This window comes from Rhea pennata, chromosome Z (genome assembly GCF_028389875.1).
Source record: "Rhea pennata isolate bPtePen1 chromosome Z, bPtePen1.pri, whole genome shotgun sequence".
Lineage (NCBI taxonomy): Eukaryota > Metazoa > Chordata > Aves > Rheiformes > Rheidae > Rhea > Rhea pennata.
The window spans coordinates 23,904,319-23,918,767 of record NC_084702.1 but is presented as its reverse complement, the minus strand read 5'-3'; the positions used below and the strand labels follow the sequence as shown (position 1 = coordinate 23,918,767).

The 14,449-nt window shown below is 44.4% G+C and overlaps 1 protein-coding gene across 1 annotated transcript; it reads left to right on the top strand.

The window, feature by feature from the left end:
- The first annotated feature begins 219 nt into the window (after nt 1-219).
- KLF9 (KLF transcription factor 9) lies at nt 220-14,243 on the top strand. The gene is made up of 2 exons (XM_062599931.1): nt 220-719; nt 13,595-14,243. The coding sequence occupies exons 1-2, from the start codon at nt 254-256 to the stop codon at nt 13,822-13,824; spliced, it is 696 nt and encodes a 231-aa protein (XP_062455915.1). The 5' UTR covers nt 220-253; the 3' UTR covers nt 13,825-14,243.
- The last annotated feature ends 206 nt before the right edge of the window (nt 14,244-14,449 follow it).

Genomic DNA, 14,449 nt, shown 5'->3' with positions numbered 1-14,449 from the left:
GGCGCCGGGACTGCCCCGGGCGCGGCGCCCCGGCTCGCTCGCGTCCTCGCTCGCTCCGTCGCGCTTTCTCCTCCCCGCGCCGCGCTGCGAGCCGCGGGGGCAGACCATGGCTAGCGGCCCCCGGCGCGGCGGCGCCGCCGGCCCCGCGGGCGCGCACTGAGGCGCCCCGCGCCGCCGGCGGGCGGGGGGGCTCGGCGGGGCGCGGCCGGCAGCGCGCAGCGGCGCGGCGGGGGGCCGCGCCCGCGCCCGCACCATGTCGGCCGTCGCCTACATGGACTTCGTGGCCGCGCAGTGCCTCGTGTCCATCTCCAACCGCTCGGCCGTGCCCGAGGCGGCGCGGCTCAAGGTGCCGGGCGAGGCGGAGGTGGGCAAGGAGCTGCGCGACCCCCGCGACGCCTGGAAGGACTACTGCACGCTGGTGACCATCGCCAAGAGCCTGCTGGAGCTGAACAAGTACCGGCCGCTGCCCGCCCCCTCCGTCTGCAGCGACAGCGTGGAGAGCCCCGACGAGGACGTGGGCTCCGACAGCGACGTGACCACGGAGCCCGGCTCCAGCCCGGCGCGCAGCCCGCCGCCGGGGCAGCCCCCGCGCCTCCGCGGCGCCGCCGCCCCCAAGGGCAAGCTGGCGGCCGAGAAGCGGCACAAGTGCCCCTACAGCGGCTGCGGCAAGGTCTACGGCAAGTCCTCCCACCTCAAGGCCCACTACCGGGTGCACACAGGTCAGCGGCGCCGGCGGGAGGGGCCTGTCCTCGGGTGAACCCGGCGCCTGCGGCGCTCACGCTGTTCCTCTCCCCTTTCTTCTTTTTTTCTCTCTCCCCCCCCCCCCCCCCCTTTTTGTTTTTTCCTCTCCCCCCGCCCCGTTCCCGTTCCCCGCAGCGCCGCCGGCCGGGTGCCGCCCCGGGCGGGGTGCGAGCCGCCGCCGAGCGCCCGGCCCGCCCTCCCTGGGCAGCCTCGCTACTTTTCGCGGTGCCAAGCTCGGGAAGGGCACCGAGGCGATTTCTTTCTGTCTTTCTTTTTTTTTTTTCTTCCCCCCCTCCTCCCCTCACGAGATAAATGAACAAGCTTCCTAAACACCGGCATTTTGCACTAGCAGAGATTTTAGACGTTTTCTTTAAAAAAAATAAAGCAATGTCCTGAGGTAAAAAAGCCGTTCTGCTGTGCTTCCAAAGGACACTTATTTGCTGATGCCCAACAGCTGACTTCACCTTTTGAAGCTAGGCTTAACTCGTCAGCTTTGCAGTCCGTGTTCTGGTGCCTTGGTTCAAGTTTTACGTTGTGGCAGGGAGCCTGAATGTCTCAGGATCCTGGTGACGATGGCTCAGATGCTGACACATAGGGTGGTCGTGACTACGAGTGTGTTTCCTCCATGCTGTATCTCATTTCTAGCCTACGCGAAATGAACTGTTAATCTCGGCAGAGCTCCTCACAGAGGCGAGGCCACATCTCCCTTGCACTGTAATAAATTGGCACCTTTGGTGGCTTTTGCTGGCAGATGAAGGACCAAAGGGGCTTGAGGGGAAACTTCAGAAGCGTGTGCCATAAAAACCTGGGTCAACTCTGTAGACTCCCAATGGAGGGTACTTTTTCTTCTGGGAGTTGGGTTACTTTGTGTGATACCAGCACATTAACTTGTGCTCCCTAGATGTGGCTCACTTGCCCTGGAAGATTTGGCCACTGTCCATACAGTGTTGGCTTCTGCTCTGCCTGGTTGTTCCCTTTTATACCTGTTATCACAACTCAGCTGAGATGGCATTTTCCACAGGGCTTCATTCATAAGACTGTGCTTTAATACCCATGTACTCGCCCTAGTGGTTTAGAGGGTGTGGCAAAATGGAAACCTAGTGATAAAAAATAACCTACTGCAGCAATTCTTAGTTCCCTTGGCTCTATTTAAGAACTAAGAGCATAGTAACTGTAGACTTTTTTAAATCTTCTAGTGCAAGTGGCTGAATAAAAACCAGTATATGTCTGTATTGCAATTGGGGTCACCATGCCAGTACACAAGGCTGCTTAAAAATTGCTCTAAATTAAAGGGTGGGGTATGAGTATGAAGAGGAGTGGATCAAAGGAAACAAACGCTGCCAGCATTTATTTTGCATGCTTCACATCTGTTTTGTAGATGACTGATCTTTTCTGGATTTTGTATATTATCAGTGATGGTAAGCGGTGAAGTACAAAATGAGTATCTTGCTGAGAAACGTACTGTGAGGCACTGCTGTAGTATTTAGTGCTGTCTGGGAGGGCATGACCAAATCTGAACTTTGGCTAAACTCCTATTGCTCTGGTTTGCCTTTTCCTGTAGCTGTATTTGCAATGCAGAGGAGGAGACCTGGCGCTAGCTGCCTACCTGTGCACTGCTGTCCCTGCAGATGGGTTTCTTGTATGCCTAGCTCAAGAGGTCAGGAGAATGAGGAGGACTACTGGATGTACTGAGCTCTTTAGGTAGGCACTTAGGAGTGTCTCCTAGAGCCAGGAAAGATGGTCAGTGATGACCCTTACCTATCCTCCAGGGACTGTTGTATTATCAGTTCAAAGATTTCAGCTCTAATGCTGTTTCAGAGGCTGAATGTAACTGATACCTTGCAGAATTTTTGGCTCACAGGTGTCAAAGGAAACGCATTAGTATCTTTTCCATGTAGTATCCATTGCTCAGATATCCACTCTGATATGGAGACTGAACTGGGACTATATGGAGACTATATGAAGCATCAACTGGGATGACATTTTGGGTGTTGAAATGCAAATTAATATACTGCACGGACCACACTATTTGCTGAAAGCAGTATTGTCGTAAGTATCTTCTGAAGTGACATGAGGTTTACAGTGTGCCACCCACAAGTGGGTGGCCTTTACTCCAAGTATTAAACATTTAACTCACATATGCTAACATACCTTCATTGTAGTTCTTTGTAATTAAAAACATTACAAATATCTAAAGTAATAAATGTTTAGAGCTTTCTAATGTGCACAGTTAATTGTAGATAACTGAGATACTAAATGATACTACTAATGATAATTATTTTTATAAATGGTAGAACAATTCCATAGCAACAGTGAAATGGGATTGGATTGGCAGAGTTATTCATAATTACATGTTGCGGAGAACATTAAACTCAGTACATCTTCTTCCATTTTTTTAAAATCATTTCTTTCTCATACCTCTGAGCCTTTTGAATCCCTTTCATCTGCTTTCAATGTTTTAATCTGAGGTGATTTTTCAGGCCATCAACTTGGTTTCTTGCTGAAGTAGATGCATATCCAATAATGGAAACTTCCTGGTCTTAAATCTTTAATATTTATCCTGGATCTCTCAATCCTGAAAGATGTTCTCAGGATTTCCATTCACATCCATGGTCTTCTGTGTACCAGCATCCCCTTTTGCTCATGGATGCTAGCTAATCAAGTTAGAAAGCTCTGAATAACTGGTGTGTGCTGCTGAGACTCTGAACATTTACTGAACCGTCTTTTGTCATCTTACGGAAAGTGAGACATGAAATGACAGATAAAGTTAGAAAAACAAAGACATGATGTTAAAAGGTTAAAGGTCTGTATCTTATTATTAATTCGCTCAGCCTGTTGGTTCAAAGGCATCCTGTATTTCAGAGACTAAAAATACATGTGTGATAACTATTAGTTTGCATGAAGTTTGGGCCTTTGAGTTTAGTTCAGTTTCCAGAAGACCTATGTTATACATCCATCCAAAACTATCTTCTGTGGTGGTCTTAATGGAAAAGTCAGTTGATGGTACTTGCAAAAGCCTGTGATATAAGAACAAGCCTATCACTAAAACTAAAGTATTGCCCATTTCATCACTACTACCTCCAAATAAATTTGAATTTGTTATTTAAATTCTGATGTCCCAAACTGGAACACTATTACTGGTAAGATTGTTCCATGTGAACTCTTTCCAGTAGCATTTCTAAGTGCATGGTAGAAGATGCAAGGTGTTGTCATCCCAAAGAGACCCTAAAACAAAAGGTGTTTGTCTGGAGGGCAGATGGAGGATATGATATACAAAGTGACCTTATCATCATAGATAGTATTACAAGAATAGGATATGTAAACTCAAAGTTTGGAATTGGCAGAAAGGTTTAAAAGAGTGGTCTCTCTACAGGAGAGTTTTCAGTACTGAGGTGGCGTAGGCAGGTCATTCAGACTTTCCATTGAAAGACATCTGAGCATAGAAGAAGACCCAGACACCTAAGCAAGATGTGGGCAAGACCAGAGCTGTAGAAGCAATGCAAAGGTCAGGAGAAAGAAAGTGACAATGCAGAGATCAAGAAGATGACAAGTACAAGCATATATGCAGAAGGTTAGTTTGAAAGCTTGAAAACGCAAGGGCTTCTTCAAGTAAATAATCAGTTTAAGAATGCCAGTAATAACTCTATTACTTTAAAAAGAAAAAAGGAAGAAACAGGAAAAGAGAACTTAAGGGCAGAGGACTTCCAAGGAAAATAAAGGCAGATGAGAGTAAACAAGCCATCTCAGTCAGAAGGCCTGCTCAAGGAGAGATGAGCAAAAGGCAAGATACCAAAAGAAGCACAGGAAAGAATGGCAGGAAAAACTAAATTAAGGAATGTATATGTGAAGGAAAGTCAATTAGAGGGTATATAGCAGCTGAGAGCAGATCCTCCTGACTGGGAAAAAGCAATAGAGAAGGTACCATGAAGCAAGTTTGTGATGCCTCTTACAGGACCTGTAGAAGTTTGGAGAGATGAATCCCAGACACTTACTGGAATTAGTGCTGCAGTTTGGTGGGAAGTCCATGGCTACATCAGGTAGTCTTTAGAGTTTGGACATTTAAAAAAAAAAAAAGAGAGAGAGAGAGAGAGAGAGAGCGCTGCTGTTTAAAAACTTCTCCCTCCTTAATCAGGCTTTGCAATCAACTGTGTTATCTTGTAAATCAGCTCCATACAATACAAAGAGTTTTCTAATATCAGGCACTGCATATGCCCTTAAGCTCTTTGTTTTGCTCTAATTGATAGTAGTAGGCTTTGGGCAGAGACATGGATCCATGGATTGCCATTTTGCAAAGTGAAGCTGAGGAGCATTTTTGGTAAAAAGGAGAGAGAGAAGCAGTGCAGCTGATGACTACGGCAATCAAGATACCGTGTTGTTGGGCCAGGCCCCATATCACTTCAGTGTGGTTTTGACTGAGCTGCTTTGTCATTTGTGTTCTAGATAATCACTAGCTTGACAGGCTGTACAGATATGGTGTACATACAGCTGATACACTGACAATCCTCCACTTGCCTGGAGCTTTTTGGAGTATTTTGTGGGAGCATAATCTGAAATTTAGCATTTTAAGCCCTTCTGATCCAGCTTGTGCAATGTCACATTGCCACTTCCTTTACAGAAAGACCAAAAGGCAGGGTGGACTCAGCAGGATATTTTTGCTAAAACAAGAGCTCCATCTGAAGTCTCTGCTCCCAAGAATTTATAAAAATGTGTAAGTTCCTGGAGTGCTAATAGGCATATTTCCAGGTCTCAGAGCAACATTATCATATTGCCTGGAAGCCTTGCTAGCTGAGCAAGACAGGCAAAAATCATAAAGATTAAGTTTAGTGTTGCCCAAGTTCCAGTTGTGTTTTTATCTTTTTTCTTTTTTTTTCTTTTGTCAGTTACATGAGTATATTTTACAATGGGAAAACACTCCAGAAAAGTTTACATGGGTGGTATTAATGCAGTCAGTGTAAAGAAGCGCACATGTAGAAGAGAAGCAGTGAGCAGGCGTCACCCATACAAATGTGGCTCCTGTTGCCAGATGGATATACTGAAAATGCAACTCTAATGTGTTCCTGCACACTGTTGTGCTGTGGTATTGAAGACCGTGTGTAGGCATCACCTGCTGTTTTTTGTTTTTTTTTTCTTCCCTTCAGTTTGTGTGTCTTGCACTTCTAGCTGCTAGGATCAGTGTGGGAACAACCGTTCCCCTTAATTAACTGCATTACTTTTCTGCACCACACTGTCATTTATTGCCTCACAGAGCTCCCAAACCTGCATCCGGAAGAGAGTGAGAGATTAAACTGAGATTAAAAGGTGGTGGTGATAGTAAGGCACAGTCTAAATAAACTACATTACCACAAATAAACATCAGCTAGGTGCAAGCTATGGTGACCATGAATAGCCTGAGAACACTCTATAAATGCCTTAAAATTGAAAGAAGTCTATTGAAATACTGACTAATGAGTTCATAGTAAAGTAATGAAAATTATATGATCTTTCTGAATACACAAAAATTTGAGACTAGTGGTATAACTTGGTTCAGTCAAAGATGGACAGAAACATTAAGCCATGTGTATTTCTGGCCTCGAACCTTAAGCCTGTGTGTACATGAGCAATTTGATAAGATAGCCACCACTCAAGTTCCCTCACACGTGTCTTTAGAGAACAGAAGAATATACTGCAGTGAGGACAGTGCTTGTTCTCAGAAACTCAGCTTCGTTGTTGCCCTCCCAGCTGTGGTAGGCCCTAAGGATGTGTTGACAGTGGATACTTTGGGTCAGCTCCACCAGCATGGGGGTTGCAACACCTATTTCCACAGAGCCAGGTCACTGAGTAGAGTCCAAAGAAAGGCCTTCAGCTGTACACAGGGCTGTCTGCTAGCATGTCATCTGTAGTGTGCTGCCTGACACCTAGGTGGAGCGATGCCTAGCCGTGAGCTGCCTTGTGAAGCAAGGTGCCCGTGCAAACCGTTTCCTTTTTGTTACAAAAAAGTCCATAACACCGTTGTACGCAGCAACTCAATAGTTGGAAAATGCTGCTGGCAACTGAAAGACCTATTTATCAAGTCCCTGCTGTTTGGAGAGTCTTCTCTGACCGGAAGAAGTTTTGACCCTTTCCTCTGTTAAAGCCACTCCCCTTTAACAAACGTTTGATTATTTAGACAGAGCAGAAACCTAAATCTAGTACTCCTCAATCCCAGGTAAGCGTCACACTATGAGTCAATCTCTCTCCATTGCTCAACTGATATTTCAATGTTACTGTAAAATGGAAGTTCAAATGGCAAAAAAAGGGAAAAGAGGTAGGAAGTTACTCCAGAATACTGAGAGTTACTGCTGAGGATATTTGTTTTCACTATGAAAAGTGTGGATTTAGCTCTATAGTGGGATTTAAAAAGAGGTCTCCCATTTCCTAGGTGGCTCACCTGACTGATATATACAAGGGGGCCCAATCCCCCTCCCCCCCCCCAGAAAGCTTTTTCTAAGGCAAACAGGGAGGAATCTAGTCCAGCAGAGACTCTCTGAGGGTATACATTACATCTGACATCATAGCAGATGGAAGTAACAGCAAGACTGAATCTCGCAGGAATTTAGGCATGCATTAGGACTCTCAGTAGAGCTGGGTTTTGGCAGGTGCTTTTGCATCTGGTCTTTTGAAAGAAACTCAGACACCTGCATCTGAAAGCAGCTGTTGAGTGGTGGTTTTGAGAATGTTGGAGTTGGTCTAAATACTTGCAGAAGGCAGCTGTAACACCTTAATCATCCCATTTAGGATGTTTAGTCCTGGGTGGTGGTGGAATAAACTACTTGGCGCAAATTTTCTATTTATTGGCTATCCTTGCCTGTTGCTAATTAGGGGATCTGTGTGATCTGTTGCCAAACTAACTAGTCAGGGTTTAAGTCTTTCAGAAGTCTTTGTTTTATACAGGTAGCACCTACATGCTCAGCACTGGTTTTGCTTGGTGCTACTTCTCACCAGTATCTGTAGTTTTGTGGTTGTCATGTGTTTTAATGATGCAATTTTGGAATATCACAGAAGAGGGAAAAGGCTGATTGAAAGGCCTCCAGTTGTCTGCCCAGAAGTGGGTGTACAGATGCACATGAGATTTATCATCTTCAGAACACCTTGGATTTTGACTAAGCATCCACATGCAGTGACCCACAGGAAACAACTCACTCAGAATGTGTGTGGGAAACAAGGACATTGGAGGAAAAAGTAAAGAAGACCTGAGATAATAGCTATTCTAGGGCAAGGAAGAAAGCCTGTCCTGTCCTTTATTTTTCCCCTCCCCCCCAAAAAAACTCCTGCAATAAACTGGACTATGTCTGTAGCGTCTGTAGAACCTGTGATACTTCAGGAGACAGTGAGACGCTCAGGAGTGGTTTCTGAATGGGAGGGCATAGGGGAAGAAAAAAAGAAATTTTTGTTGTGGTCCAGCCTAAGCCAAGGATAGGGATTGTAGTTCAGGACCGGATCTTCCAGGATACAAAGATTTCTTTGGATAGTTCAAGCTCCAACAGCCATGGAGGTTCAGGAGGATCTTGGAAGACAAAGGCAAGAAGAAGGTATATTAGATTCTCTTACTTGAACCATGCCATGTTGATTGTCCATGTTGAAGCTATAGGACTGCTGTTCCCCCATCTCCCCACCACAGCTTCCTGCAAACGCCAGTCCTATTCTCCTAAGTAATTTTGTTCTTGTCTGATTACAGTAGATTCCCTTATTTCAGCATGAGCAACTCTGTGTTTTCCCATCTCCTTTTTTACCATCAACTCCCTCAAATTTCTGACAGGAAAGGTTGCCCTGCTTTAGTCCTGTGTTACATGGCTAGCTGTGCTGTGTTACGTGACCAGTTACACAGTGTGGAAGTCAAGCACAGTCATTGCATCCTGGAAGTTCAACTCAAACCAGTCTTCAGTTTTGACACACAGTATAGTTACAATTATGTGTCCTAGGCAGCACAATCCCACCATCTATCTGCTGGTCTTTTCATTGGTGCATATGTCAGTCAAGGATGTCTGGCTGACCATTCAAGTAGTTACAACTACATTCCATTTGACTTTCTAGTTAATGTATGAAGCACTGTAGTCAGCATTATTCAGTAGCAAAATGCACTAGCTAGCAAAGACCCCAGACTCTGGAGTTATGTGTGTGTCCAACTTTGCTTCTGCCACTTTGAAAAACAAAGCAAGAAGTCTAGAAAACTGTTCATCTCAGTTGGATCTCCACCCAAAATCTCTGAAAGTCTTCTATAATGTCAGTGCTAAACAATTTTAGTGTTTCATTTACTATTTCACTCCTTCACAGAAACTCAGCTTGTTCCAATTCTAGAGCATGCCCTGTTAAAAGCCAGGAGAATAGCCCAAGTGTATGGTTGTCAACTTTGTCTTTTTCTTTTTCAAACACCACTTTTTTTCCTGCTACACACACTCCCTACAGAAAAAAAACTCCAGAATTGTGAATTGTCCAGAATTGTCTGCTACTTACCTGTCTGAATTAAATCATCTTTGTTAAAGTCACTGATCTGCAACTCCCAACCTCAGACATCCACATCAAAGACACCATTTTGTAGTGAGAAAACAAGTGATGAATCAGGATAGTGGGTACTACCTGTATTATTAACTACGTAACCAAGTCTACTAATGACAATTTCCTTTTTCAGAAACCTTTCCTGCACCAAGACCACAACATGGAAAATCTAGCATGCCTCAGAGCAGGGCAAAACTAACTAATTGACTGTCTAGTCAGAAGAAAATGGTAAGTCACCTGTTTCGGGTCATACAAAGCAGCTTGGATACAGAGTTTAAACTCACAGAGAAAGAGGAAATTAACCGTTTGAGGAAGAGGGGGAGGAGAAAGAACAGAGTGAAAAGATCAACTGAAGCAAGAGAACAGAGACCAGAAGGCAATGGCATGTACATCCATATGAAATTTAAAATGAGCTAGGGTTGCAGAAGCAGGAGTTTTGCAGACTCCAGAGAGGATCTGTGAAGAGCCAAAGTCACTCTGCATGGTTCCCCCACCCCAGTGTATGCTCCTTCCCAGATTCATCCCTAGAGGCAAATGGGATGAAGAACGGCAGGTCCACAGATACACCTATTCCAACAATCTGTAAATCGGCTTCTGTTTTGTTTGTTGCTTCTGTTGTTACTTCTGTAAGCTGCCCTGGGTATATTTTGAATAAAATTACTTACGTTTTTTTTTCTCCTACAATCAGATTGCTATTGCACATAATTTTGAGTTATTGTTGATGCATCATCATTGGCCATTTCTTCATCACTTGATTAAAATCCAAGCTAAAACATAACTTAAAACATAAGAAGTATGCTACCAGCAGAAGAAACTGTATTTAATACTACTCAGTTTCAGTGTGGCTGTTTCAAGAGGGGAAAAGGGTATGAAAAAATATATTGCTGACTTGGATGTGGCACAGAAATTAATAGCACCAGATGGAGGCAGCATCAGCATGTATTACAGCTTTTTGTGCTGTTCAGCTGTGTATGAGTTGTAGCATACCTAAAGACTATTTTGCTCTGTAGATCTCACAACCACTCACAACTCAACCAGCTCTCTGGCACGTTAAAAAAATATTGTGCTGAATATAACCAGCAAATACAATGTCCATTTTTGCTGAGTGCACAGTCATCACATGTCAACAGACATCTCTACTTTGCTTTAAAAGCCTTCTAAATGCACATTCCACTGCTGCTCTGCATCTATTAAGTCCATCAGGGAACCACCATCTCTTTGGGCTTGTATAATTGGTTATGACTTTGTAACCAAGGGGAAGAGTAGATTTCCAGGCTCAGAGACAATCACTGAGGGCCTGGAGAAAGTCTCCCTCCCCCTCGTCTCTCTGCTCTTGAAAAGTCTAGAGTTTTAACACTTTCTTGTAGCTCGGATTATGCCTGGCCTACTTTTATATACGCATCTCTAAAGTGGTTGTGACAATCTCTTATATCTTGTATTGCCAAGGTGATGAAATCATTTTCCGTAACTGCACTTCAGGACTTGGCTGTAGGCGGCTTGCGATGGGTTCCAGTTGTAGTTCTTGTGTATTTCAGGAAGTGCAACTGTTCATATCTTTTAGAGATCTTTGCCATATTTGCCGCTCTGAGCACGTAGGCAGCTCTTGCACTTACAGAGGGGTATAACCACCCTGTGCAAGGCTCTCTGTGGTCTTCACAGTTCCACCTGTGAATGATCCATGTATCTAGGTACTGTGGCACTGCAAGCTTATCCAAGGAGTCTTAGGCAAGTGCTGCCTTTTCCAGTACCTCTGTCATTATGTTACACCTGGAGTGTTTTCCTGTATCATGTGAAATGATTATGCAGGGGAATGATGATGGAAGTCCCAACACTCCCATTGCATTTCAGAAAGAATTCCAGGAATCAGGTTCCATTTCTTTTTCTTGCTTCCCACAGGTACGGAGAAGGTAGACTGGTTTCTCAAGGGATATATGTGGTCAGATTCGGAACAGCTGCTTTTACGCACCCAGTGGATGTTACGGTGTCTCAAATGTAGTCATTGAACCCCAAATACAGTAATCCTGGTTATTTAATTTAGGTGCCTGATCTTTAATAGAATTAGGTCCTTTTGCTGGTTGAAGAGTTGTCAGGTAGGAGATAAGAAATGTTGCCTCTGGGGAAAGGGCAAGGATGTCTGAACTTCCTCCACTGCTCTGGAGTGTAGGTACCTGACATAGGGTCATAGAGTAAATGCCTTCGCACATATAGGGTTCATAGTATTTCTCTCACCTTCCCTGGGTAATCCAGAAAGCTTTCTGTACCTCCTGGTATCTGTCTCAAGAAGCTGTGACAAAAAACATAGGTAGTAAAAGAGCAGTACAAGTGAAATGGCTTGACTTGAATGCCATGTGCAGAGATCGAGTAGACCAAAGCCAGAAGAGAGGAGCAGCTCTGTATGGTTGTGCACACCTCCCAGTGCTGCTGTGCATTGTAGCTGTGATCATGGCCTTCATACAGGTGTGAGCAAACAGACTGTTATTTTTTTCTATACAAGCAGTGGTGATTCAGAAAAGCTTCCAGCCAAATCTAAAAACACAGCAGGAAGCCAAGAAACCCATAAAAACCACACAGGTCAGAATGGTTTGCAGGGGTGTTTCCTCAATGCTCTGAGTTGGTGCTCCAAGCTAAGTTGGCATTTTGCTACTTTTGCTTTCTTCTTCTCTGACTTCTTCATCTTGCTGTGAGATGAGGAATGAAAATGCACAGGAAGCAGGCTATACTGTGGCTGGCGTAAGAGACTGCTTTAAAAAACACAGTCCACTCACTTCACTAAAACCATGCCAAAAAAGCTGTACCAAATGCTGGTCAATCTGAAACAGTGTAGTTTGCCTGTCAAAGAACATCATGTAATTAGGAGCCTAAACCATTAAAATGAAGAGACTTGAGTCTCTTACTGCCCGTTGCATAGCTAAATCTCAGTTTATCAAGCCCGTCATCTTCCTCTTTGTCTTCTTCTTTGATGTTACATCGTTTGGATGCCATCAGTCATTCCTTGCCTCCCATTCCCCCATTTTCCTACCTAAAGGCCTGCAATACTTTCCATTCCCCCTGTTGTCCTCCTGGCTTCTGAGCTATTCATTCTTCAAGTCTTTAGTCTGGTCTTTTGTTTTTTTGTCTTTGTTGTTGTGTCTGGAGAGTATTCCAAGGCATACTTTCTTGTAAATGACTCCCTTTTTTGCGATCTGTAAATGTAAAATGAGCTTGTGTGTTGTGCCAAACTTCACAGTGTCAGGAAATACTGGAGTTCTTGAATTTCTTTCCAACTATTCCAAGTTGGAAAAACTCCTGGGATATCTTTTATATTTCATGATTGACTATAAATAGCTGTCAAATAGCTGTCATTTATATTCCCTTCAGGAGATCCGTAAGAAAGGGGATTAATGCACTGGTACATAGTGTCGATGACTGAAAGCTTTCACGCAAAGTTAACGTTTTCATTTCCTTCTGTAACATATCATTGAGTCATCTTTGCAGGTGAGGAAGAATTGGGTCTGTGACTTTATGCAAGACCCACGCAAACTACAGAGGTGAACTGGAGGGATTTGGGATACTGGAGAAATAGTAGTGAGTACAGTTAACTCCAGACATCCTGTTTTCTAATACAACTGTGTGGTGTATTTTAGGTTAAGGTGGCTAGTTTGGTTCTTTACCACCATAGCAAGCATTCATGCTGATAGATCTGAAAATAGTGAGATAATTTTATCTTGCCCTCAAATCAGCTATGTAAGAGGTGGTGGGGAGTCCTTCATTTTCTGGAGCAGCATGGGTTTCTAGGGGGAGGAGATAGGAAAAGAAGGGAGCATAGGCCTTTTCTCTACAGGCACTGCGTTTTTGCTATACCTATTTTAGCCCTTGGGTTGCACAGCTCTCCTATTTACCTCCCCACTCAATTCTTCACAGACTGGGCTTGTCTTAGGTGAAAGATTTTTGGGGGATTCTTTTCTAACAGTTACAGATGATTTTATTCAGCAGAATGGAAGTGGTAGAGGAATAATACTGGTGTTCCTTTCTCAAGGCTCTGTAGGGAGCTCTACATAAAAAATGTACAGGAATAGGCAGAGCTCATCTGCTGTTATGACAGCATTTGGGGTCATGTAAGGTTCTGCACTAGAGTGCGAGTTTCATGTGGTTGGAGGAGGGTTTGACTCCTGCTAGAGGTGAGACTGAAACCTGATGAAATGAGTGATCAACAGTTCCACAGACGCTGGCTTCATGGCAAGAAACCAAGGCAGCTTTTCTGCTCAGCAGCACGTTCGCTGGCTTCTCAGCTGCCCTGCTGCGGCGAAGTTTGTACCTGTTCATACCCCCTCCCCTAAACTTCTTGTCATCCTTTCCTCCACAGGTGAGCGACCATTTCCCTGCACGTGGCCCGACTGCCTTAAAAAGTTCTCTCGCTCTGACGAGCTCACCCGGCACTACCGAACCCACACCGGCGAGAAACAGTTTCGGTGCCCTCTTTGCGAGAAGCGGTTCATGCGGAGTGACCACCTAACAAAGCATGCCCGGCGCCACACCGAGTTTCACCCTAGTATGATCAAGAGATCCAAAAAATCCAGCTCCAGCTCCTTGTGAAGGCAGAGCTGGCCTGGGGATGGGAGCAGGGGGAAGTGAGCCGCAGCAAGGACATCATGAACAGTGCAAGAGCAGCCTACTGTGGTACTGCTGTGGTCCCTACTTGCTGTTTGAAAGCACATGTAGCTGAAGTTCAAAGAAGAAGTACTCTGTGCCCCCTCTGCACCCTTTGGTGATAACAGCAGTCTTAATCAAGTGAATTCAGAGTGCGAGTGAGGGAAGGGATGGCGATCAAACTAGGCGACGACTTTCTTTTGTAATTTAAAGCATTGACACTGGTGTATATATGTCTAACTGGATGGTTTGGCCTGTGACACCAGAGTAGTGTGATTCCAGGGTCTTTGTGATTGCTGTGTCATGAACATGTTTTGTTGAACAATGTAATGCTGCTTGTATTTAAAATTTGTTGAGTAAAACCACTTTCCGAGTCATTTAAATAATTATCAAGTAAAAACTCCATAGCACATTTTAGAAGGGATTTGCTTCTTTCTCAAAATGATCCTTCATTTAGAAAGACTGTTAAGAGAAATATTGCATCTGCTACTAATAGCATCTGATTGACATACAGAGATAAGGTGAATTTATACTTAAGAAGATCCATTTACTTCAATGGGTCTTTTAATTT

Excerpts from the sequence above, each read along its gene's own strand:
- KLF9 (XM_062599931.1), top strand. The coding sequence starts at position 254 with ATGTCGGCCGTCGCCTACATGGACTTCGTGGCCGCGCAGTGCCTCGTG. Across the intron at positions 720-13,594 it reads CCACTACCGGGTGCACACAG|GTGAGCGACCATTTCCCTGC; the intron begins GTCAGCGGCGCC and ends TTTCCTCCACAG.